This window comes from Eleginops maclovinus, chromosome 11 (assembly GCF_036324505.1).
Source record: "Eleginops maclovinus isolate JMC-PN-2008 ecotype Puerto Natales chromosome 11, JC_Emac_rtc_rv5, whole genome shotgun sequence".
Taxonomy (NCBI): domain Eukaryota; kingdom Metazoa; phylum Chordata; class Actinopteri; order Perciformes; family Eleginopidae; genus Eleginops; species Eleginops maclovinus.
In genome coordinates this window covers 19,853,508-19,878,860 of record NC_086359.1, presented here as the reverse complement: position 1 = coordinate 19,878,860, position 25,353 = coordinate 19,853,508, and the positions used below count along the sequence as shown (strand labels likewise).

The following is a 25,353-nucleotide window of genomic DNA, read 5'->3' as shown; positions in this document are numbered from 1 at the left end:
GACGTCATAATGTAGCTTTTGGTTGAATTGCTGATGTAAGCACACATTGAAATGAAAGGAAAATGCATAGTGTTTTATTTCAACAAGTCATTTAAATATTAATATTTCAAATGAATACATTGATCCCTTGGTACCACTGACAAACAATATCCTTTTTTATAGTTACATTTAAGTAAATCAACAGCTGGAAACAGGTTAGAAGACATTATTGAGTCATCAAATGATATCAAATATAACAAAAGAGCTGTCCTTCTACCCAAAAGCTTGAATGGTATTAAACATCAATGTTAGTTACATGAATGCAATTTTGTCATGTTACTTTAAAAAACAAAATACGTTTTGAAAAAGAATATAGTAAAACTAGAGGGCATTGATGATAATTCTCCGAGACAAAACCTTAGGAGTACAACACTTTGGTATTGTGTTGCAGGACTTTCTGCAGCGGACCATATCCACACAGTGTTTTGGCCAAACATTTGACAGATGTGCCTATAAGAAAGACCCTTGTTGAAAAAAAAGCAGCAATTTGAATAAACCTGGGTTTATTCCTTCCCTGTGTCACATAAGTGACGTGTCTGCTTGTTCATTAATTGTTGTGTGTTGCTGCATGTGAGCAGACACATGGTTTTAATGTGCAATATGTGCTTTAGTGTGCAATACTTTACTTCTTTAAAGCATAAATTAATTTCAAAGTAAATGCTGGTTCTAATAAAATCGGATATGTGCATCCGACCCATGTGTTCTTACACCCAAAATAAATCTATACAAATCACACATAAATAATCACCCTTAAATAAATAAGACCATCTATGATTTGAGTGTAGCTTATAAAAGAGGCACTTTTCAAAGTCCAAATACTTTGATCAACAGTCAAACGTTCTGAAGAGGCATCAATAATAGAAATCCTGCAGTCTGTTTTTTTTTTTAAAGGTGTAAAGGTTGTGCTATGAAATAACAGTTCTCAAGAGAGGGACAAAGACCAATAAAAAAGATTCTGTCTTGTCCTGCAGTGACATTATCAAAATCACAACTCTGTTCATCATGGTCTTCTATTTGCTGATCTCAAATGTGACAGGTCAATGTTTCTTTTTAGTCACTGTAGTCTGATTGTGACTACAGACCTTAATAAGGTCCGGTTCACAGCACACTACATTGTTTTACCAGACATCCTGGTAGTTCAAAATATCACTGCGGTGCATGCGTGGCAGATATTTGCAGCTGTGTATAACAACGAGTGAGATCAACTTTGGCATCATTTAAAAAGTTGAAGCTGATAATGGTCCCTTTAAACACTTTTTAACTAAATGCCAGAATTAAAATGCCAGGTTTGTTCCCTCTGTCTCACATTATGGAAGACCAGATGCTTCACTGAAAAAGCACAGTTGTGCCAGATTGTCCTTAATCTGTGTGCAAGTAATCAGACATTAGTGTTCAGCAAAAGACAGAGCTGTTACAACGTTTTCTCAAGCAGGATGGCGTTGAACCCGCTCATGTCACTCTTTATGTCGGGCTTCCTGTCAGCGTAGAGAAGTGGAGACCGCTGATAGTGCAGCTTTACAGATCCCTGAGTAGAAACGAAATTGTAAGAATCCTCCGATATACAAAAAACTTGAGATTTGGGAAGAATTTGCATGGGTGTGCTCTCACCTTGGGTTGGGCCCGTATGGAAGCGAGCTCCTGCGAGTACTGGTTGGGCTCCAACTTGTAATCCCCTCTCCGGGAGGGCAGGTTGAGGGAGGCCATCACAGACACCATCTTCTGGAATCCTGTGGCAGTCAGGGACATGGTGATGGACGGGGCTGAGGCCAGAGCCAGGCCCATGGGCCAGCCTCGCACTGTGACGGGCTCCTGGATGGAGGAAAGCTGCACGGAGCCCCGCTCCTTGATGATGGGGTTCAATTCTGGCCTGTCCGCCTCCATGAGGTCCTTTGCATCATCCAGTTCTCTCTCAGCCAAGGCTTTTAATATTGCCTGCCACAAAAAACAAAACAAATGTACAAATGATCCATAATACACTTTTGTTTACTTCATGGTGCCAATTAAAACCAATAATCATTGTGAAGGTATCTGGCTATTTGAGGTTCCTGTTTAGATTTATTAATACACTTCTATACCATCCGCAGACTACGGAAGCCCTGAGAGCCAAGAGGAAAAATGCAATCCAAAATGATAGTTTATTCACACATGTGTTAGATGTGACGTGTGGTTGCCAGCAGTGCCGCTGCTAAGAAGGCTTAGTTGTCGCCTGTTAGTGTGAAAAACCAGAGTAAAAACGTCCTGTTCTCATGTATATACAGTAAATACATGGGAAGTGTTTTGATAAAGAAATGCATGACAAACTATAAAGACATAACCTGGGGTTTACAAAAATGTATTATAACATGATTTCTGAATTATTGGCACGAAGTCAGCCACCTTTCTGACACTAAGCTTCAACAAAGCAGCTGTTAGGAAGAGCCACTGTGATCACCCTGTGTTAAGGTTTCCAGATTTATCTGGAGCGTTAGCAGGTAATGTTGACAGCCTTATTTCATACAACTTGGCGGAAGAAAACACAAGATGTGATATGTATTATTTTCAAATCTCACCCTCCACTTCTTCCAGGTGTTCTGGATGACTGCAGCTGCTCTGTTCCATCTCTGGAGCCGCCTCCTGACCAGCCAGGACCGCACCACTGCAGGGGACATAAAACACACACAACATCAGACTAAGCCATTCATTCTGCAGGTTTAATCCTTGCATTGTGGACACATGATTAATGAAAAGTTAATCAGATGAGCTCCTGTTGGCCAGACATTCAGGTCAAAGCCAGTAAAACTCATTAGGGTGAGGCCAAAGAGATCAACCGCTTCCACTAAGGAGCATCCGGCCAGGGCATCAAAATAGTTCACCTGCTTGGATCAGAGTGGCAGACAGCAGGCGAGCGCGGTGTCTGCGGCGTTGGTACCGCAGCCAGCAGCACTGAATGGAGAAGGCACACTGAGACAGGATCTTCTTCCTCTGGTACTCCAGAAATTCTAACTGTGAGATAAGGGCCAGGGCAGGTCAGTACTCCAAAAAAGAACCCGAGAAATCCCCAATAAGACCACATTGATAAGAAATGCATGACACTTTTTACCAAACAAGCAAATTACTTCTTCGTGTTATACACACTCACTAAATCCTGTGTGAGGAAAACATCTAAACACTGACCATTAGCTGGGTGAGAAAAACTTTAGTCCTCCCGCAGTGAACCCATGAATTGTGTTTCACGCTGTTGAGTTTGCGCAAGGGGTCGAACGCTTCATGCTGTAACACGACGCTGAGGAGATTCTCCACCCCTTGCCGAAGAATGTCGCCAGCTCCCGCATCTAACACAGAGAGGAATCAGTACTTAAAGAAAGAGCAGAGCAGCACTACCTGTCTCTGGATTTATTTTCAACACATCGTATTTGTTTGACAGTGTGTCACTCAGTCAGGTAAAAACTTGGTAAGCGTGAGAGCATAGAGATATCCATCAGAACCAACAGCAACACTTGTATGATTACTATGAATTTAAAAAGGGACCCTATTATGCTTTTTGGGGTTTTCCTTTTCCTGTAGTGTGTTATATAGGTTTTTGTGCATGTTAATGGTCTGCAGAGGCTAAAATCCTTGAGTTCCCTCCATACAAAGAACATACAATACATAAAGTTCATACAATTATGGACCTGAAATGAGCATAATAGGTCCCTTTAATGTATACTTAAAATCTGCTTATATTTGGCAGCAATCAATAAAAAGGAGCAGCTTCCTTTGCCAACATTGCTACAGTGAGGTTGCATGCATTTGGTCATAAATCCAACTATTGGACTAATTACAATTTGAGGTAAACCAGGGGATCTCAGGAGATTTGGTCAATTATCCTGAGGAGAACAGGAATTGTGCACCAAATTGTATGGCAATCCTCCAATAGTGTTTTAATCATTTTACTAAAATGCTCAGGTGTCGACATCATGGTGGCCCAAAAAGAAAAAGTTAGTACAATAAATCCTTTGAGGATCATGATTGCAATCCATCCAATAGTTGTTGAAATATTCCAGTTTGGAACAAAGAGCCGGACGGATGAACATTGCAATCCATGCAAAAAGCAGCTGATGAAAAAGATGAGTACAATTCTGAGCAGTCACTGATCAGGAATGAGAACAGGAACATGAAACAACATGCAAAGCAAGCACTGGCCTTCAGAGGCGCATGCAATTACCTGGAAAGATCATAAGAAGTTGCTTATTTTGTTATATACACCAAATAGGAAAGTCCCCAGGAAAGTAGAGAACTGTCTGGGGTTCTCATTTACTAAGAGGTCTAACGAAGGAAAAGGAGAATAAATCAGTAGACCTAAAGAGAGGAAATAAAATCACTCTTTGTCCACAGTTAATATGCAGAAATCAAACTGAAATTCATCCCACAACAAACTGTACTTACCAACAGAATGACTCCCTGACTTGAAATGTGAATATTTTGCAATCAGTCCATAACGTTGCATGAAGCCTTTGAAAGGAATTCTGTAGAAAATAAATAACAAGTCAACAAACAAGAGAAACCAAGTAATGCATTAATAAGGACAGCTACCCCGACAATCCAACATAAATATATTACCTGTACTGCTATTTCTAAATCTAGCTTATTTTAATGTGAGTTGACAACTGTTGGAAATATCAACAGCAATGTTGTTCCAGAAAGAGACCTTGTTGTGAGCAGTTTTACATCGAGTCTTTTTTCTTTCTACCAGATGACACCCCAGAGAACCGGAAATATTTTGTTGTTGACCTATTTTTTAATAATGAGGGAGTAATCCAAAGGTTGTACATCATTTCGACAGATTAGAACACTGACTGAAAGCGATCTACTGTCACTTTTATTAGTTCAGAGGCCTCCATATGAAGTACGGTTTTTTCCCCATCTTGCTGACTTCTGATCAATTCCCTGGAAAAAGTGTTTCCCAATTTCAAAATGTTGGCTAAAGTGGTGGCACTGCTAATTCACTCGTCTGTCCCAGGAAAACTCACTACCTTGTCATCGTACAGAGGGAAACGGGCATCTACTGATGGATAAGGGAAGTACACTCACTCAGATGCAGCAAGGTCAAAATCTCCAACACTCGGCAAGTCCAACCAAATCCCACTAGATTTAGAAGTAGCTCTACAGGTAAGATGATATACCTATATGTTTTATTGATTTGGGGTAAACTGAACCTTTAAGATTAAGAGTTCAAATAGGAACAAAGGTCACCTAATTGGAAAGCCAGCAGCACTTATATGAATAGTCTCCACAATCCCACAGGCCTCCAGCTGCATGATGACCTGAAAGCAGACAGACAATATCAGTTAGGACATTTCTCTTTTGAGCAAATAAAAAGGATCTCAATGTTGCCAAGTGGAACTTCAGGAAAAACAGAGTGTGTACCTCCTCCTTTTTGAAGGTCAGCGGCTTGCAGTCGGGGTTGGGTTTGATGCAGCGAGTGTAGTGAGGAGTGGTGGTGTGGAGGATCCTCATCAGGCTCTCCAGAGAGTTCTACCATGAGACATTAAAGGCATCAGTGCCATGACAACACCCTCCCAGGAGGAGCTCTACAGACCTGTACAAGCTAAACCCTGGCAATAAAAGCTTTAATTGGCTCCCACCTTGAACTTGGAGACCACAGTGACTTTACTGAGCCCCTTGCTGGTTGGACTAACAGTTTCCTTGTCAGTGAAGATGTGGTGAAGCAGAGCGTTTTCAGACATCTGCAGCAGTTCGATGAGCTCTGGTGGTACCGGGTCCTAAATCACAAAATCCAGCAGGAAATGAGCAGATGGGATCAGTAATCAACTTTCCAAACACTATCTAAACAGATTTATTACACACCTTGTTTTTCTCCACCATCCCCTGGATCTGGTATGTGACTTTGCCAGCATAATGGGCCACAGTGAAGTGAGGCTGTTTGCTGAACTTGTCCCAGCTGATGTTGGCATTATCACTGAGCTCCTTCTCCAAACGCACCTTCATCGTCTTTTCGTCTGAGGCTCGATTAAGACGACTCTCCTGTAGCAGGTATGCAAAAAGTTGTCAACCTACTTACTTACTACTCCACATCACCCACTGCCCCTGTGTCTACCTGTGAAAGCACTTTGTAACTTTATATTAGAAAGAGTATATACAAGTCGTATCTTACGAAAGTACTTACTTCAGATACTTAAGTAATTCTATTCAAATGAAAAAGAAAAGGCTCAGAAAATGACTGCACGGAAACAAAGGTTTAAAAGAGCTGAAGGATATTACTTGTAGGTCATTCTATTAAAACAAATGACATTGGCGTTGATGTAAAAGAGTATATCCATAAACAACATAATTTCCTTCTATCCTTCTTTCTAAAGAATGATTTAAATGTGCCCAAACATGCTGACAAGCAACAAATAACTTTGTGATTTAAGATTAAGAAGTTATTACTATTCACTCTAATCTGTCTCTTTTTATTTTGTATTAATGTTGAATTTATTTATATTGTTGTTGTTTGTTTTAAGATAAGATAAGATGGACCTTTATTTATCCCCATGGGTAATTCAGTATTAGTAAGGCAGCAACAGAGTGAGAGTGAAAAACAGTACAGATTCACACAAGGTAAATAACTCAGACAGAAATTCAATATAAAATGATAGGGTAACTGTTAAGATGTATACAGATTTGGTCTCGGATTGTTAGATATATTTGGATGTAAGTGAGCAGTAAGAGTGCAGTTTACCACTATTAGTGTGTGCTGTATTGTTCGCTGTTAAGTGTGCGGGTTATGCAAGCTACTTTTTAAACTGTGATATTTCAACAAAAAATACATTTTTTGTTGAAATGAAAGCAAACAAAACAGCTTACCTCATTGAGAAGAGAGAAGACACTGACAGGGCTTCCCTCCAGAAGATCCAGACAGCTCTGATTGTCTTGATATTTGACAAAGGACCACTCCAACCCCTCTGACACGTATTCCTCCTGGAAGAAGCAGAGACTAACATTATTATTCAGATTTCTTCACATGTTGCAAGGTATAACAAGTGTTTCTATTTAGGGAGATTTCCTAATGATTGGGGAAGGCTCCTGAATGTCTGAGGCCTGCACCTTAAAGACAGAGAAACTACAGATCTCTCGAGGTCAGTTGCATGGAAACGAAAAACTGGGAGCGTACCTGCTGAGCTCTGAGATAATGAGCCACAAAGTGCTGCTGCAGTTTCTCATTGGCGTAGTTGATGCACAGCTGCTCCAGGTTATTGATCTGGAAACACTCAAACCCGTACACATCTAGAACTCCTGGAGATCACAGAGAGGGGAGGAATTTGTAAGTGTATGGATAAAAAGTGGGTATTTACATCTACAAATAAAAGTATTTATAGTCAATACAGAGACAGATCATTATTTTACCTATAAAGTTGCACCATGTGGCTTTGTCTGCACGTATGCTGTTGTTGATGAATGTAACCAGCCATTCAAATAACCTGTGGGAAATAAGACACAATCCCTTTCTCCTTTAAATATAAAGAGTGATTAACAGATGCATGTTCTTCACTGTTTATTGTAAACAAGACGGCATGATGGTTTCACATTTGAGTGTTTGTTAGAAACGAGGAGTGATCCAGGACAAAAACAAGTTCCTGCATGACCAGTCCTTTGAAACATTGCTGTGTTAGCTGATGTGAGACTTATTCTTACTGGGCGTAGATGACCTTGGCCAGGCAGTCCCTCCTCATGCTGCACTCTGACCGGGGACAGGGCTTGATGACGCTCTGCTTCCCCGCCTTCAGCGTCCTCACTCTTAGACTCATGAGAAGCTCCTCAGCAGGAACGCACAGCAGCTCAGCGGCCCTCTGCAAGAAGTCTGAAACCGAGCAGGGGTAGAAGGCAGACTGGTTACTTTGAATTTTTGAAATCTGTATGCCGGCAGGCTAACCACATATTAAATGTTTGTTCAGAGTTATAGTCCACAGAAGCTATGAGAAGAAAATAAATGACAGTGTTCCATTTACCTAATCCGATCTAAAAAGGTTGCCTTCATGTGTTTATGACTCAAGAACAGGTAAACAGGGCTTTCCAGTTCAATCTTTTTAATTTCCTTATTTTTCTGTAAAACAGTAATGGAAAATAAAAGGTTTGCCGGGAACTATTTTTCAAGTTACTTTACTAAACAGTACGTTTACATGTGAAAACAGGTTAAAACAGAGGTAATTGTTGTTGTAATTTGAAGGATTTTGCAAGCAAAACTTTTCACCTGTTCTTAGGACACAAACCCGGAAAAGAAAACAACTGTACTTTGATAACGGATGAGCAGATTTTATTTCCTCACTTAAATACATCGCTTGAGCATTATACTATATTTGTGTCAGCCTTACATTTTTAGATAATGGATATTTTAGGCACTAACTAACTGGAATCGAACAATATGATACATCAAACAAAATCATTTCCGATACCTTTGGACTGCTCATCTAGGTCACAGGGCTTGGATTCATCCGTTGAAGAAGAGAAATCCAGATTCCCCAGCTGCAGAATCCCTGATAGAATCTGTAATGCATTACCACAGGGAAATGACATCTAATACAAAGAAATAAAGATTATTTAAAAAATGTACACAAAACTGGAATAGAAGGGGTAACACTGTACTTTAGCCCCACATTTAGCAACAAAGAATAAATAGTGTGTATTAAACCACACCACAGGTATCAACTCTTTGTCCTAAAAACGTAATAATAATATAAAATGTGTCTTCATTGGATGGTTATAATAGTAATCAAATACTCCACATTCGTTAACCCTTGTAAATGTCCTTGCACCTCTTTACAAATACATTAGTGTATTATAAACAAGCCAATAAGTCTTCCCCTTGAGGAGCCTTACCCTGAATAATTGCCTCTGCCTTTCTGCTTTGATGCCCAGATGAACCATTGCCAAGACAGTCTCCTGAAAGGAATCCTCTATAAAGAGAAGTTGGTTGTAATAACCACAGAACATATAGAATAAAAACATGACTAAATACTGATGAAAAAACTAACCTTCTACTGGTTTTTCCGAATTTGGCAGCCACACAAAATGTTGGCCACGTGGCATCTTCCACTCCTTTCTCTGCTCATCTGTGGCCCCCTTCAGCATCTGGAAAAAAATAAGCTCTCTGCCTTTAAATCTAAGACACATATGATTGTGTAAACATTAAATAATCAAGTGCAGCCCTGTTAACTCACCTGATAAAAGATGTGGAAGTTCCTCTCATTAACAGGTTGGCAGGCCACCCTGGTCTTTTCCAGTAGGTACGTTTGTACAGACGCCCCCACTAACAGCTGACACCTTCAGATACGAAATGAAAGATTGGTGATTAAACCGACTGAAGCAATGATGAAAAAGAAAGAGCAGCAGGGTCAGTTGTGAGTACCTGTCTAGCTGGAGCTGGATGTACTTTCCAAAACGACTGCTGTTGTTGTTCCTCAGCGTACAGGCATTGCCTACAGGGAGGGAAAAGTGCGGTTATTTACACATTAAAGGTTACATTTCTGACCCCGGATCCTTTTATCCCCCGTTTTTGTGTTAAGTGACTAATGGGGACAACATTTTGGGAAATTGGTCCAGAAGTGGGCTGCAATTCCATTCCAAGTCCACTGAAGTGCTATTTTGTATCTGACAACATTATAGAGAATACTTTACAGAGAAATAGTGGCCATAGCCCATTACTCACTTAGACATGGGTAAAAAGGGTTCCAGATAAAAAAGGAATCTAACTTTTTCTTAAATGTGAACTAGAGATCACTCACCGAAAGCCTCCATGATGGGGTTGGAGTCCAGCACCCTCCTTTCTATCCTCTCCACTGTGTCCTGACTGTTCACCACGGAGGAGGCGGCCGCCACAGTGGCGTAATATTTCATCAGGCAACGAGACGTCCATGTCTATAAAGAAACAAATCACAGATCCACTCAAGATTGTTTCTACTGATCCAATTCACTGCCATCAACTCTGATAAAGGCTTCTGATAGTAATTACTCACTAGACTAGTTTTATAATCTATAAATGGGAAAGATAATGAAAAATTGTCATTAGATGTCACATATTTCTTCATGCTTAGGATTTATTATTATTAATGATCCAAAACCTTGAGCAGTATGTTTTATTCGTTTTTTTAAACAGGTGGCTGTGAGAGAAGAGAGATTCTCACATTTCAGACGCTGGGACCAGCAACATTTCTGTTTATTGAAAACAACCCATCATTAGTGGTGCTGTTAAGGTAGAAGGACAAATCCCTCCTGGGGAGTATTGTGGGCATTCAGAGCAGCAAATTAACCTGTTTGACAATCATTTGCGTTGCTGGATTTAGATTAGATCAGATTAACACATCCAAGCTGCCTTTACTATCTTGTACTGGGCCCAAAACAACAAACGAGAGGCAGGATTTCTTTTTGCAGACAGATATACTGTGATTATTTTCAAAGCATGTCTAAATCAAAGTCTTCTTGAAACCATCCATCTTATAATCACCTAAATCTACAATCTGTGAACTGGCCAATGCCCAATCTGTGGAACTGTAAGTAAAATAAAACTCTGATAGATTGAACCACTGATTGATGTTATAGGTTGTGTTTCTTATGCATTTATGTGTTGGTTTACCTTTCCTGCACCGCTCTCACCGCTGACCACCAAGGATTGATTCACCGGCTCCAGCTGGCCCTGCACGTTCCTGTAAGCTTCTTCTGCCACAATAAAGATATGTGGTTTGAACTCCTGTTGGCATAAAAATATACAGAAATATTAAAGATGTACGTTATTCCAGAGGGAAGGGAGAGATGCCTTCAAGAGGTTCCAGAGTCAAATGAGTTCAACTTTGAAGCTGTTTCGAAATTAAAGGAGGCCGACGAGGAACCAGACTATTTATGTTTGACCACATAAACAACAATGTTGATTATTTTATCATGTTGAAACTCTACAAAGTTGGTAAACATCAGACACAAGGATGAATTATTGCTTATGGCTGACACGTTTGGGACGATTTAATCCTGAAAGTCCAGGAAAATACCTTTTGAAAAAGCCAAACTCACAACGCACCTAGCATAGCCCCACCCTACTTGTACCACCATCTATATTTCTTTAAGAAATCAGCACACATCCACAACAGCTTCATTAAGCTTGAGAGATGACTGCTACAGTCATTCAAGATTCAAGATAATCAATTTACCCACAGGATGGTTTTTAAATGGTTGGATGAACCTCCTTACCATCTAACCAAACTACCGCACACCTCTCTTCTTATTTAGGACTTGTAATTAGAGTACTGATCCTGTTAACACTTGGCTTCAAGATCCCACAGGTACACAGTGATGTTGGCTCTCTAACTTTAAGTCATTAACCGTTTCTTTTTTTAAAGTTGTGCATTCCATTAAGAGATGCTTATAATCTGAATCATTTTCCTGGTGTGGTTTCTGTCTTGCTGAGTGTGTTCTTTTAAATGTGTCTGCTTCTTCTTAAGTTTGTCTTTGAACTTAATCTCAGTTTAATTACAGAAAGGTTCAGGTTATCTATATATATATATATTTAGTATGCAGATAAAAAGACAAGGGATCCATCCTGACATACATTCTAAAAACAACACAATAAAATACCCCCTGCTCCGTCACATCTAAAAACATTTAAAAAACAGTAGTACAAATAAGGGCATTCCAAGTTAATAAATGAATAAATAGGCATCTGTGTGACACTGCTACGACTTATTCCTTTGTGCGATAGCTGCCGGATTAAAGCTGTTTTTATACCGCTTTGTTCTACTCTGTGGGAAAACTAACCTCCGCCCCGAAGGAAGAAGACTAAATTCTGAGTGCAGAGGGTGGGAGTCATCGTCCAATATAAAGCTGGACAAGCGCTGTAACTGCCTGAGGTACAGGGTCTCCAAGTTTAGCTGTGGCTCACCAATCACTCTGCAAGACCACTTCATGATCCGAGTTAGAGAGTGTCTGCTCTTTAAAACGGCAGGTTATTAAAGAAAAAGGAAAGAATTCTCTCAGAAAAAGCATGATAAAACATGACCATCATGGTTTGGTCAATGTTAAAATAGGACAGTTCTCTAAGACAATACAAACACTGGTGACGCCTTTTGCACACAGCTTCACAATTCCCATAAGAGCTCAATTTTGAGTCAATAATTGTCCTGAGACAAATTCCACTTTCTGATTCACGATGGATTAGATTTCATGTATGTGGGGTCTTAAGGGACAGCTCTGACTGTGTAATTACCTGTGGCTGAGGAGCGCAGTGATACTCCTTCATCACATCCGGGGTGTAGAGGTCTGGGATTGGCTGGAAGGGGTTCAGGGCCACTAAGGTGCAGCCTGCATGTGTGTAGAACACCTTCACCCTGTACCTCGCCTGGAGGCATTTCAGCACTACCAGTGAAAATATTAAATATCATTAGGCATAAAGACAAGCAAAGACTTTACTAATGATAGACAGGAAAGAGAGAATACCAGAGAAGGAAGCAGCATTAAAATAGAATACATATGTTTGTCTACTATTAAATGCATTTAAGAAAATAAAAGAGCCAGATCCATATAGCAGATGCAGCATAATAAGTCCAATTGATCTAAAGGAACATTTCCTGTGGCCCTACTGCTTCTTAAATTTTGAGGAGGGAAATAATCTTTGTGGATGCGATCTTGTTCCCTCTCATTGTTTACTCTGTAGCCGTTTGGTGGCATAGCAGTCGGTCATTCTGGCATTCCATTCTATTTTACTTTTTATCATTCCTGCAGATTTAATCTTAACATGGTTAAACAATACGCTGCTAATGCAATCCAAGGTGAAATGGGCTGGAAAACATTGGGTTGTACTGGCTACGTTTTGTAAATAAAGTTGAGGCAACATATCCACCACTCACTGACATGCTATGGTAGAGAATTCAAGATATAAGCCTTCAAAATTAATGGAAGTGGTAACCTTATGAACAAACATAAATCCAAATCTATAACAGCTGAAAAGACATCAATGTCACTTGGCTGAAAAAGCACTAGCAGTAGCAAGCCAAATAATACATCATGTGTATCGAGTGATTTAAGGTTTCAGGGTCCAAGAGACATAATAGTCTCCTTTGTTACCTGTTGCAGGAGTGACTGGGTTGACTTTGGTGAGGTCGTCATAAGTGTGGAGTAGGTCATCATCAATCAGGAAGGCTTGAATGTCTCCCTCCAGTGAATCATTTAGGGACGGATGTGGAGAATGGACTTTCCGGACAAATCCTTTAACCTATGTGAAGGAGGCGAAACGGGACATTGCGTTTAAAATGGGACCTTTTTGGTAATGGCAATGTCAAGTGTAATTTTAAGGGGAGTATCAGAATAAGGAAAAAGAATAAAGTTATTGAAAACAATCTTATTTTATGGCTCAAAATGCCATCTTTCTGTACATCACAACAATCCATTAAATATTCCTTATGAGTTATGACGTGCTTTAAAAAATCCAACTCTATATAGTTAGGTGTTAGTGTTTAGTTTTGTATTTGAGAGAGCTGTCAACGTCAACAATCATACAGATTACATTTGTCATTTAAAAATGTCATTCTTACATCATCCATTGGCACCATGGTTGATTTTAGAGGCCTAGAACAGCCCATAATCTTAGAAAAGGTAATGCTAACATGCATTTGTTCAGGAATCTTTTGGTCCATGCGTCATATGTAATTCTCTCAGTCAAAATCTCTTCAGACTGACAAATGGTAGTCTGCTTTATCCTGCCAAGGTCACATGGCCCAGACCTGCAGCCAGTTTGACAGGTGATCTGTGCAGACATTTTAATCCAATAACAGTTCACCTACATCCCATCACCCTCTACAGCCATTTAATCCATGTGCAATGGTTATGATCTAAATGTTCTGTTTTTAATACGTTATTCCGAATATCTGAGTAAACAGTGCATTCAAAAACATGAATCCAGTTAGTGGCCGAAGAATAAACAGGCTACTGTATGTACAAACAACACAATACACATGACAAATATTACATTAACAAAGTCCTTCTTGGGTTTGTGACTACGTTCTGATTAACCTTCTACCATAGCTGCTGTTCTCACACCACACTCAAGCCCACATTCTGGCAATTTAGTGAATGTTTTTTTTTTTTTGGTCTTCTTGCAAGCAGGCTCCTACTCCAATATACAGACATTATTTAAATATAAGCCACTAAACTAATGCTGTATTTTAAAAAGTGACCCACAACAATTTGACAGTCACCTCAACTTGTGTGTTAAATTGTTTTTGCCATTATAAGAAACCTGAATAAATATGTCAACATGTTATTATTACCTTTCAACAAGCAATGTAGAAAAACGTTGGAAAATGATGACACCACATTTGGTACATTGGGAACTATTTTCATCCCGCGCATTAAATGTTATTTTACAGTGTTGTTATTCGGTCTCATATACATTTTATAGTCTCGCGTTAATAAAAAGTTATACTTATCGCTTGAATACGAAACAGCCAATCAAAAGTGAGAACTCGGTAAACATTGATAAAGGTAAGCAACCCAAGGTCAATGTACCATGTTAACTTATTGTTAACTTCAACATTGTTAAAGGAAAAAACCTCAAAACCACAAGTGTATAAATTGTAGCCGGGGCTTCCCCTGACTTACCGTCCCCTCTCCATTCCTGTGTCCTCCTTCTCTAACGTGACTTGGTTTGTCCGCAGAAGTCATTTAATGTGCGGTACCGTTACCTTCGTGTCCGTCTTAAGAGTCAGCCTAATACATTAATAGGAACCTCGCCTATATTTTAAATAAGCCAAGTTGTGGTTATTCTACACTTCAGTCTCGAGGCTCAATGTTTTCCATTACTGTCAGAAATTCCTTAAGGAGAACTTCCCGTGTCTGCTGCCTGTCCGACTGCCTTCCAAACTCCTGAAGCACACACGTATTCCCGCCCTCCCAGGATGCTTCAGGGTCCCAGCTGTCCACCGGCAGAACATTACACCGTTCTTTTTCTGAAATGAATCTAACTTATATCTTTCCTTTCTGAGACATAAAGGCATATTGAATGCAAGTTATGCAGACTTTAAATCAGGAGGTTTTCTTTTTCAATTTATATTTTTACTTATCCAAAAGTTCATGTATCGGTTGCCTGAAGTATATACTGAAACAGAGCTATTTGACCTTCATATTCATGATATACTTATTCTAAGATAAGTCAAATGGCCTACTATTCAGAATATGTATTGTTAGACACAGGACCTGTTTAGGTTTGAAGTTCCTATAAATCCGAGTTGTCTTGAATGCGTCATGAGGTTGAATCCGGAAGCATAGTAGCTCTACATTTGTATCACTGCAGGCATTCTTGTGGGTTAGGCACAGGACCCCCAAACTACTGCAAACAGGTATGCTGTGAAACAGGTTTTTGCGAAGCTGAATTTCCGAAGCCTGACAGTAAAATCCGTGGTAAGTAGTGTTCATTAGAAATCAAAAATACCGTGGTAACGTATTAAACGTCGAAGTTGGCTATAGCTACATCAGATAATTCAATGAGAATTTAATAATGAGTCGTAGTGAGTGATGCTAATAAAATACAATATGGAAAAGGGAAAACTAAGTCTTTTCCTAGTCAATCTTGTATTTTTAAGCCAACAAACAAAGGCTCCTTTAGCTGAAAATGTGAAATCAAGGGTTAAAAAATTAAATGAGGGGACACTTTTGACGACTCAGAATCAGGAAGGTATTTAAACGGACCCTGTATTCTGTCATAGTCCTAAATATTGTTAAATGTTGTTGTCTGTTAAAAAGGTTTATATGTCTCCAAATTTGTTTCTTTGATGTAAGTCAAAATAAATAATTTTACTGTTTGCAGGCCATGTCTCAGAGGGACCTCAAGGAAGCATTTATCAGTAACCTCAATGGGACTAGTCTGCAGGAGGTAGCCATGGGCTCCTTTCTGGCCCCACTATGTCTCATTAACAGAGGTCTGATTTTGACCATCTACTATCAGGCAAGAAAGACTCTTCCGATGCCACTTCCATTGATTTCTCACCTGATTCTAGACTTCTGTATGCTTATCCTTCCCCTCGTCCTGTCGTGCACTGTGCTGAGCAATGTTCTCCTCCAGGTCATCTTAAGCCTTACCGTTGTTTCAGCCTTTGTATTATGGTACATCTACCATGTTGGTAATCAATCTGCTCAGAGAACTGTCAGCACCTTTCTCAAGAGCCACGTTCAATTCAAACAAGTTCCCTTTGTGACCATCTTTCGAGTGTTTGTCAATGTGAAAACAGCCATCAGCATTCTTGCCGTAGACTTCAGTGTCTTTCCAAGGCGATATGCTAAAGCTGAAACCTATGGGACAGGTGTTATGGACTTTGGCGTTGGAGCGTATGTCTTTGCAAATGCCCTTGTGTGCCCAGAGGCACGGGGGAAGAACATCTCAGGATCCAAGATGAATCACATCACTAAGCAGCTCATGTCTGTGTGGCCCCTGGTTGTGCTTGGTATGGGAAGGCTACTGAGCCTCAAGATGTCCGGCTACCAAGAGCATATGACAGAATATGGCGTCCATTGGAACTTTTTCTTCACACTAGCTATTGTCAGAGTTGTGGCTTCTGTGCTTTTGGCCATTTTACCTGCCAATAAATCATGGCTCGTTGCTCTTCTGATCAGCGGATTTTATCAGTTCACTCTGGAGACATCTGGCCTAAAGGCTTTCATTATCCACAATAACGACAGAGAAAAGGACTTTCTACATGCTAACAAGGAGGGCATATTCTCTGTCCTGGGCTACGTAGCCATCTATATGGCAGGGGTTCAGGTTGGACTCTATGTATTGCAACCAAGATCCAATGTTAAACAGTGGCTCCAAACCCTTTTTAATCTCTTCTTGGGAAGTTTTGTCCTGTACACTGCTTTGTACGCATGTCTGACACTTGTGGAACCAGTGTCTCGCCGCCTAGCTAATCTACCTTTCTTCCTGTGGAGTGTTGCTCAGTCTTTGTTTTTTATGTCCTGTCTTGGTACAGCTGATATGGTTTTACTGTTTTCCAAAAGATCATCAGGCTGTCACTTGATGCCCTCATCATGGAATTTGTATAAAAAACAGTCAGACTCTGACAAAAAGACTGGCGAGATAGAAAGACACTGTCTTGTTCAAGCCGTCAGCAGAAATCAGCTGTTATTCTTCTTGCTCGCAAATGTCATGACAGGCTTAACCAACTACACAGTGGACACACTCAGTTGCAGTAGCTCATTTTCAGTGTGTGTTTTGCTTTCTTACATGTTCGCTAATTGCTTTGTTATACAGGTTTTGCATTTCTTGGGAATAACTTTGAAATTCTGGTAAAATTGCATTTATCAAACATGGTTCAGACAGACTTTGACAGTTAAAAACACTGAAGGCAGATTTTATGTTACATACTTACTGTGATGTTGAATATACAACTGTTAATTATATGTTTGTTTATGCAAGTAAATGCATGTCTTGATAAAATGCTGTCTCAAAATAAATGAAGACGTGGAATATAAAATACAATAAATCCAAAACACAGTGTTCTTAAATGATTTTCCTCTCCCTGTGTTTTCTCAGTCATTACTGCGAAGTCAAGCATTCTGCTTATTAAGGCCTACTCGAAAACGGATATCAGCTTTATGATATATTTAGCAGGGGTAATGTCAACATCTGATCTTTTTAGAAAAGGGAAAATGGCATTTAAACTGATGCTGCTGTAACACACTCATTGTAAATATTATGTGCATGCCCTTTCTAATAGTGTTTTATTTGTTTGTCTCTATCTTCCCTTTTGCTGTAACAAAGTAAATTTCCCCTCTGTGTGACAAATAAAGGTACTCTGATTCTGTTTCTGATTTATTTTCTTTTTTTGCTACTATTTCTACTACTTATTGCAATGCCTTGAATCTTGTGCTTTTTAATGAACTTTTTTGTATTTTATTTCTGTTGTATTTTGTTTTGGATGCTTTACTCTAAAGCATGTATATCCTTTTTATGTATGAAAGGTCCACAAATAAAGTTATTGGAATATTCTTATTTTCTTGTTTGTTACTTCCCTGCTTATTCTTTTTATCCAAAAATAGGCTAGGGTTCAAATCTAATACAGAAACAAGGAGTGGAAATAAATAAATATAAATATAATTTGAAACAGACTTGATTTATGACACTTTATCTGTATTCACACATTTTCTCTCAAATATATCAATAAAGCGCTCCCTGGTGGCCACACGCACTATAGCGCCAGCTATGACGTGAAGAGGGCAAAGGTGAAGTCAGTAAGGAAGATTACGCTACTGTAGCAGCTCTCTCACTGTCGCACTTGTTTATTATTTAAGGAGAACTTTTTGTAGCGGGTAAGTGGACACAATTAGTCACAATTATTGTTTTATCTGGCAAGGTGACATGCTATTTTAAATATTTGAAATGTAAATAAGAAAAGCCCATTGACAGTTGCTAAGTAGCCATTCACCCAGTCAACTTTATATTAGCCGTATACAAGCTTGCTAACATTAGCCTTTTAGGGAAGCGATGCTAACTAGTGAGTTAGCCAAGTTTGCTGGCATCGACAGGGCGTAGATAAACGACATCAACACTCCAGTGTATATGTTATTGGTTAAGGCGATATAAACTTCCTTTTACATTCATCGCATGAACATATTGTGCGAAGAATATGGCCGGCTTCCTACATTTCTAAAATCGTACTGGCAAATCAAATTAGCTAGGAGGCTAACTGGCTAGCAGCCGGTTACCATACGTTTCTGCTTTATCCTTCCTAGCAAATAGCAAGGTGTAAACATATCGTCGTAATTCAAATTTGTTTTGCTCAAACTGCTTCAAACACATAACCGACTGAAGCGTCATGTGCCTTAATACATTCAAGCTATCGTTTGTCAGGTTGTTGGGCTAACTAACTCATCTGGGTCAAGGCAAACCATTATACTACAACTGTGTGAGTAACGTTAAATCAGATGGTATCAACGTTAGGACATAGTGGGTGTTTTGTGTCGTGTTTTCTTGTCTGCTTGTCGGAAACATAGCTTTTGCTGACAAGGTGATATTACAGTTAGCATGCAATGACCTGCAATAGATTAGCATTAGCTTGCTATAGCCTGTGCTAATGTGATTTCTTGTGTGTCACCTGCAGGCGAGCTGCACCACAGCCCACTAGAAGAAGTCATGGCCCGTCTGGTAGCAGTTTGCAGGGAAGGAGAGGAGGACTACCCATTTCTCGCCAGACAGATTCCTCTGTTTATCGATGATTCTCTCACGGTTAGTCAGCTTTCTCATATTTGTGATCACAACAAAACATGAAGATTACATGTGTAAAGTGGCTAATCATAATCCTCTTAGGCTCAGGTGTTAGCACTCTGACTGATTTCATGTCCAGAACTAAAGGCTAAATTATTACCAAGCACTGATCATTATAACAATGTTTGAGAGACAAAACAGTTTTGCTAAAATTGTTATGTAATGTATAAGGCAACCAAAGCTGTAAATGAAATATTGATAATAGCAAATTAAAATCAGTCTTGTTTGATCACATGACATATTGGATCTTTATTGTACACCTAAAATGTTGTTGTCACGCATATAACTGCTCTGTACAAAGACATCTGCAAGCCAATCAGTGTCAAGAGCTTTCATGGCAATATAGTATAAACTATAAAAACCAAGACTGCAATCTTGCTTTGTGAAACTTATCAGCATGCTTGCAAATACAAATTTCTACAAATAATGTACTTTACCTGCTATAATTTTGTCTCTCTTTTATCAGATGGTGATGGAATTTTCTGATAGTGTCATGAATGTTGACTGCCAAGAAATAAACATGTCTCATTGGAAACAATTTTCTGAGGTAAGCAGTATTTGCAATTCTCCGTACACAGAAGCTGACAGAAGCAAAGTGGTGACAGATGTATTGTTCCTTGACTTTAGGATCACTCCAAGTTGAAGCAGCAGGACTTGAATATCGCCCTGATGGTGACTTCCAGAGAGGTGTACAGTGCATTATCTCAGCTGGTGCCATGCGTGGGCTGCAGACGAAGTGTGGAGCACCTTTTCTCACATTTAGTCGAATCTGGGAACCCAGCCCTAGAGCCCCTCACAGTAAAACCCACAGGCATGCTCTCTGTCACCAAAGCATGTTTAGCAGATGTAAAGAAGCTCTACACCCTCTTCTACGTCCACGGGTAAGATACAAGCATGTGTGTTTCTTTTCACTGCCAAATCTATCATACCGTGTAGCAAAAGAGAACAGCCAAAATAAAAGTAAGATGGTCTATGCTTTTTTTTAAATTACTTTCAATGTCTACACAAGTTTAACATATTGATTTAAGAAGTGTATAGTTTTCTTATAGTCATTATATTGATATTAATTTAAGGCCTCATAATTAGATAAATTAATTCAATGTTCATTCGAAGTAAAAATAGGTTCTGACACTGTGTCCTTTTCTTCTTGGATAGTCTCATTTGTGAACAACTTGCACTGTTTTTTTTTTTTAATTTTCAGGTCAAAGTTGAATGACATGATTGATGCCATTCCAAAAAGTAAAAAGAACAAACGATGCCAGTTGCACTCCTTAGAAACACATAAACCTAAACCTTTGGGGTGAGTAAAATTGCTATTTTTTATCTTTCGCTGAAAAAACCTTGACTGTTTGGGTTGTGAGGCTGCATTTGAGCAGGCAGAACCAGAGTGTTTAAGTCAACTTCTATCCAACCGTAGTGAAGGGATAACAAAGATGGTTGTATGTTTTCAGAGTTACACTGAAAGATGACACGTGTTTTGCTTTCTTTTGCAGTTTGAATGTTGTTGAGCATTTTGTTAAACATGAGATGAAACCAAGAATGAGACAGATTTTCTCTCAAGAGTTGGTGGAGAACAAAACTAGAGCTAAAAAAAGAGAATATTAGACTTGTATTTGATATGCCAGGTAGTCAGAAATGCAACCACTAATGCACGCTAATGTTGCTCCATGCTGCTGGATGTGTGAATTCTGCAAGGTATTGTTTTTTTTTTTTAAATCCCTAAAAGGGTTACAAATGTTGGGTATTACATTGCATGGCAGGCTCTTTTTGAATCCAAACCTACTTGCATATAATTCAATACCTTAGACTACATGGCTAGGGAAGCAATGTTGTGTTGAGTGTCTTGCCCAAAAACCCTTTGACATGTTGACTGCAGGGGGCTGGGGATTTAACCACTTACCCTCCGATTGGTAGATGCCCATTTTTCCCTGAAGCCAGAGGCATCTTTCTGTATACAGTGTATTTTTATTATCGAAAGGTGGGCAAAACACTCAGTAGTTGCAGGTTTAACTGATGATGACTGTTCATTGTGATGGCATGGCTATACTACTTGTATTTCTGCTTACAGGGGAAGCTGGATGGATGTGTGGGAGCTGATGTCTCAGGAGTGCAGGGATGAGGTGGTCCTCATTGATAGCGCTTGTCTCTTAGAGACACTGGAGACATACTTGCGTAAACACAGGTAATGTGTTATTATCATAGCCTCTCTCTTAATTGCTGTGTCAGTGATACAAAAAGGATTAAATTAACCTTGTGGATCATTGCTGTCCACAGGTTCTGCACTGACTGTAAGAACAAAGTGCTGAGGGCCTACAACATCCTGGTCGGGGAGTTAGACTGCAGTAAAGAGAAAGGGTATTGCGCCGCCTTATACGAGGGACTATGCTGTTGCCCCCACGAACGCCACATCCATGTGTGCTGCGAGACCGACTTCATAGCTCACCTTCTCGGCCGGGCTGAGCCTGAGTTCTCGGGAAGCTACGAGTAAGTAAAGGTTTACACCATGAATCCTACAGAGCTCTCTTTTACCAATGATGGCTTTAGTTTTAGGAGTCTAAAATGCCATGTTTTTTTTTCATTTGATGGTAATGTTTTTTAAGACGCAGAGAACGACATGCCAAGACTATTGACATTGCACAAGAAGAAGTCCTGACCTGTCTGGGTATTCACCTGTATGAGCGGCTGCACAGGATCTGGCAGAAGCTAAGAGCAGAGGAGCAGACCTGGCAGATATTGTTCCATTTGGGAATTGATGCAATACGTAAAAGTTTTGAGGTACAAAACTTGGAATAATGGTATAATTTCAGACAGAGAATAAATGCATAATGACCGTTTCATAATCTATATATTACCATGCCACCAGATGGCTGTGGAGAAGATACAGGGGTTCAGTCGGCTGGAGCAGTTTGTCGAGGAGCTGTCAGAGGAGGAGAGGGCTAAAGAGCTGAAGCAGGAGAAGAAGAGGCAAAAGCGAAAAAATCGTCGCAAAAACAAGTGCGGCTTTGAGATCTCTGAGCAGGAGGGAGAGGACAAGGAGAAAACTCTGGAAGAGGTAATCCTCCTCCAACAGTGAGGGACATGAAAGTCTCAAGAAGTCTGCTTTTACCTGCAGCTAAACATCCATTTGCATGTATTTATAAAAGTCTGTCCCACCTGGTGTGTCACAGGGTTCACTTGAGTCTGTTGAGGACGCTTGCAAAGTCTGTGGCAGCCACAATGAGGAGGAGGAGGAGACCGGATGTGATCAGAGTGTGGCTGCCAATGGAAGCACTTCCTGTAGCTGCCCTGACAACACCAAACAGGGTAACAATGCACGGAGGCTGACGAGGCTGTCATTGGAACTAACAAGTCATTTGTTGGAATTAATTCAAAATCAACTCGTATACTATATGGAACTAAAACTAAACTATGTATATTGACCTTGTTGTTCGACCAGAGATTTTATATAGTTTTTTTATGCAGTTCTGTCATTATCTGGGAAACCCTCTAATGAAACTGAAAGCTATTTTACAATGCTGCTGGATTGGCAGAAAATATTCTTGCAGTCATACACGGTTGTACAGTTTATGTGGCTCCACAATTGTAGGTGCCTCTGCTACAAACAGTCCTATTTTTGTTTTTAATTTAGCCATCTGCAGCGTGGAGCACATGATATTTCCACATGCTGTTTCAGGTCAGGACATTTTTAAATGCCAAAAAAGTGACAGCCTAACACTGACATCCCTAAAAGCCATTATGTCTGTATTTAAATATGTTTCCATGTATTTCTTCAGATTTGTCTCCCCACAGCAATGGTAGTGACTGCGGCTACTCTTCCAGCATGGAGGGCAGTGAGACAGGATCGCGGGAGGGATCTGATATTGCCTGCTCTGAGGGAATATGCAACCATGACGATGCAGGTCTGGTTTGAGCAGCTAAAAGATGCTGAGGCCGCTGAACGGGGTCTTTTAAACATACAATAGAGTGGCTCAATTATTTTTCTCACAGTGTGTCTTTGTTAACCTTCTGCAGGAGATGACTCAAATGCTCACCAGTGTGCTAAAGACAAGGAGGAGGATGGAATAGACAGCTGTCTGGACTGCTGGCCACGCTCTGTGGAAAACACTCAATGCAAGAGTAAAAAGAAGAAAAGGAAGGGCAAGGGTTCATGCAATGAACAGGTAAGAGAACACACTGTTGAAGACACATTGTGAATGCAGAATATTTACCGTTATGTATCAACAAAGGTTTGCGCATCTCCACAGGGACAAAAAGGTGACAGCTCTTTGTCAGATGAGAACACAGGCCACAGTCCAACAACATCACACACTTGCCGTACAAAAGAAATCTTTTCCTCCCTATGTGGCGGCCCATTTGCCAGCCTTGCAATACGATTACCGTGGGCAGTACATCACAATAACCTCAGGCACGATGCAGGGCCTCCAGAGGCAAACACAAGTCTCGTGGAACTTCTGGTCAGTGTTTTTTTTTTTAATACTAAAGACAATGTGTCTTTTTTATGACTGATTATTTTCATTATTGATTTGTTTTAAAAAAATCTGAAAATAGTGTAAAATTCCCATCCAAGTTTCTGTAAGTCCAAGTTGATGTCTTGAAATGTCTTGTTGTGTCTTTGAAACTAAGAAACTTCTATATTTGAGAGACTGAAAAGAGCATTTCTGACATTTTAGAATAGAAATGACAATAACATTTCTGAATATTATACAGTGGTAAGGCCTTGTTGCTGCTACTCCTATATTACAAATGTCTGCTGTATGAAAGCTCTAGTGTATTCTTTAAAATAATGCTTTCTTGCGTTCCCACATGTTTTTCTAAATAAGAATTGATTAAGACCCTTTATTGTATGGCTCAATGTGACCTGCTGATATCCTGTTTTGTTGTTATTACAGGATGACTCAGAGGTGGCTTCAGATGAAGAGAATTTTCTGACACAGGATGAAATCAAGGCATTTTTTGAAAGAAACCAGTCCTTCTACAACAACCGCCACCGGTACCGACAGCTCCTGAAAGAGAAGTTCACCAACTACTGCCGCACCACTGAGAGGAGCAAGCCAGTCTGTGGAAAGTGGTTCACCACCACCAGTGTCAACTAACTGCACTAATGGCATCTTCCCTGGGAAAAACACTTGTGACCGTTGCTGCAACATCTTTCAAAAAATAGATACAATTCTAAGTAAATATGATGTCTTGTTTGGTCATTTCTTCTTTAAAGTGAACGTGATTTTTACTTTCTGTTCATCATCTCTATTTTGCACTTTTCCATCTCATTTCTCTGCCACTTTGTCACTGGTAATTGTTTTCTATGACCAAGCCTAGCTGTTTGTTGTTGGTTTTGTGTAGGGTTGTTGGGTAGGTGCATAGTGGAATCACTAATCATTAGGGATACATTTTAGGAGTCTTATTTCATGTTTTTCTTTTGAATTTTGTTTTTCTCTGGTGACACTTCAGTGTAGTGGTAAAGGTTGTACTATTATATGTGTACAGAAATTCTGAATATAAATGATTTTACAGAGAATAAACATCCATTTATAATAAAAATGTGGGTGTGATAAGAGCGCAATGTGCAGAATTTACTAAATAAAGAATATTTATTAATATGCATTATACATTCGTTGGTTGTATTTAATTGTTTTTTCTTATAAGTGCATGTGCATTCTTATCTTTAAATAAATACTATGGTTCACATTCTGTGAGCCACTTTTTCCTGGAGTTTAATCTGAGTGTGCATAACATCATTTAAAACACTCATTGAGGTTTGATATGGTCTGGAGCCAGTTTTAGTTATTACATGAACATTAAGTGATGAAGAAATGTATGAAACGGAAGAATCTGTAGCCTGTTTGCTATCTCTAAATAAAATACTCAGATTATAAACTTTAACTGATTGAAAATATGTGAGGCATGTACAGTATTTTAATCACGGTTGGAATCAGGCTTCAGATCAAGTGTATATCTTTATGATCCACTGTGTAATTTATCTGCATAATGAGTACTCATACTTTTGGACATTTAAGTATGTTTTGCTGCCAATACTTTTATACTTCAGTATCATTTTGATTGCA

At 39.5% G+C, this 25,353-nt stretch overlaps 3 protein-coding genes across 5 annotated transcripts; 2 read left to right on the top strand and 1 right to left on the bottom strand.

Moving 5' to 3' along the window:
• Positions 1 to 52: 52 nt before the first annotated feature.
• On the bottom strand, positions 53 to 14,870 carry LOC134872441 (unconventional myosin-XIX). The gene is made up of 24 exons (XM_063895737.1): positions 14,635 to 14,870; positions 13,102 to 13,249; positions 12,245 to 12,393; positions 10,628 to 10,741; positions 9,780 to 9,912; positions 9,404 to 9,473; positions 9,216 to 9,318; positions 9,030 to 9,126; positions 8,875 to 8,951; positions 8,451 to 8,541; positions 7,693 to 7,858; positions 7,405 to 7,478; positions 7,172 to 7,293; positions 6,865 to 6,978; positions 5,866 to 6,042; positions 5,643 to 5,780; positions 5,425 to 5,532; positions 5,251 to 5,321; positions 4,444 to 4,523; positions 3,193 to 3,350; positions 2,892 to 3,021; positions 2,589 to 2,674; positions 1,648 to 1,971; positions 53 to 1,564 (listed from the first exon to the last, which is right to left on the bottom strand). The coding sequence occupies exons 1-24, from the start codon at positions 14,695 to 14,697 to the stop codon at positions 1,451 to 1,453; spliced, it is 2,907 nt and encodes a 968-aa protein (XP_063751807.1). The 5' UTR covers positions 14,698 to 14,870; the 3' UTR covers positions 53 to 1,450.
• A 422-nt stretch (positions 14,871 to 15,292) lies between these two features.
• Positions 15,293 to 17,831, top strand: pigw (phosphatidylinositol glycan anchor biosynthesis, class W). The gene is made up of 2 exons (XM_063896245.1): positions 15,293 to 15,432; positions 15,839 to 17,831. The coding sequence occupies exon 2, from the start codon at positions 15,842 to 15,844 to the stop codon at positions 17,315 to 17,317; it is 1,476 nt and encodes a 491-aa protein (XP_063752315.1). The 5' UTR covers positions 15,293 to 15,432; positions 15,839 to 15,841; the 3' UTR covers positions 17,318 to 17,831.
• Positions 17,832 to 18,211: 380 nt separating this feature from the next.
• On the top strand, positions 18,212 to 24,895 carry ggnbp2 (gametogenetin binding protein 2). 3 transcript variants are annotated; one of them, XM_063895833.1, is made up of 15 exons: positions 18,212 to 18,336; positions 19,128 to 19,252; positions 19,758 to 19,838; positions 19,919 to 20,172; positions 20,493 to 20,591; positions 21,360 to 21,473; positions 21,566 to 21,775; positions 21,892 to 22,066; positions 22,155 to 22,343; positions 22,459 to 22,594; positions 22,920 to 22,964; positions 23,065 to 23,190; positions 23,303 to 23,451; positions 23,536 to 23,745; positions 24,181 to 24,895. In XM_063895833.1, the coding sequence occupies exons 2-15, from the start codon at positions 19,160 to 19,162 to the stop codon at positions 24,382 to 24,384; spliced, it is 2,085 nt and encodes a 694-aa protein (XP_063751903.1). In that variant the 5' UTR covers positions 18,212 to 18,336; positions 19,128 to 19,159; the 3' UTR covers positions 24,385 to 24,895. The 3 variants fall into 3 exon arrangements, with proteins under 3 accessions (XP_063751903.1, XP_063751905.1, XP_063751904.1); XM_063895834.1 differs by lacking the exon at positions 18,212 to 18,336 and adding an exon at positions 18,912 to 18,932; XM_063895835.1 differs by lacking the exon at positions 22,920 to 22,964.
• Positions 24,896 to 25,353: the final 458 nt, after the last annotated feature.

Coding starts and splice junctions, on each gene's coding strand:
- ggnbp2 (XM_063895833.1), top strand. CDS start 19,160: ATGGCCCGTCTGGTAGCAGTTTGCAGGGAAGGAGAGGAGGACTACCCA. Junction 22,965..23,064: donor ATTTCCACATGCTGTTTCAG/GTCAGGACATTT, acceptor GTATTTCTTCAG/ATTTGTCTCCCCACAGCAAT. Junction 23,746..24,180: donor CAAGTCTCGTGGAACTTCTG/GTCAGTGTTTTT, acceptor TTGTTATTACAG/GATGACTCAGAGGTGGCTTC.
- pigw (XM_063896245.1), top strand. CDS start 15,842: ATGTCTCAGAGGGACCTCAAGGAAGCATTTATCAGTAACCTCAATGGG.
- LOC134872441 (XM_063895737.1), bottom strand. CDS start 14,697: ATGACTTCTGCGGACAAACCAAGTCACGTTAGAGAAGGAGGACACAGG. Junction 9,474..9,779: donor CCCCATCATGGAGGCTTTCG/GTGAGTGATCTC, acceptor CCCTCCCTGTAG/GCAATGCCTGTACGCTGAGG. Junction 7,479..7,692: donor GCCAAGGTCATCTACGCCCA/GTAAGAATAAGT, acceptor TATTTCCCACAG/GTTATTTGAATGGCTGGTTA.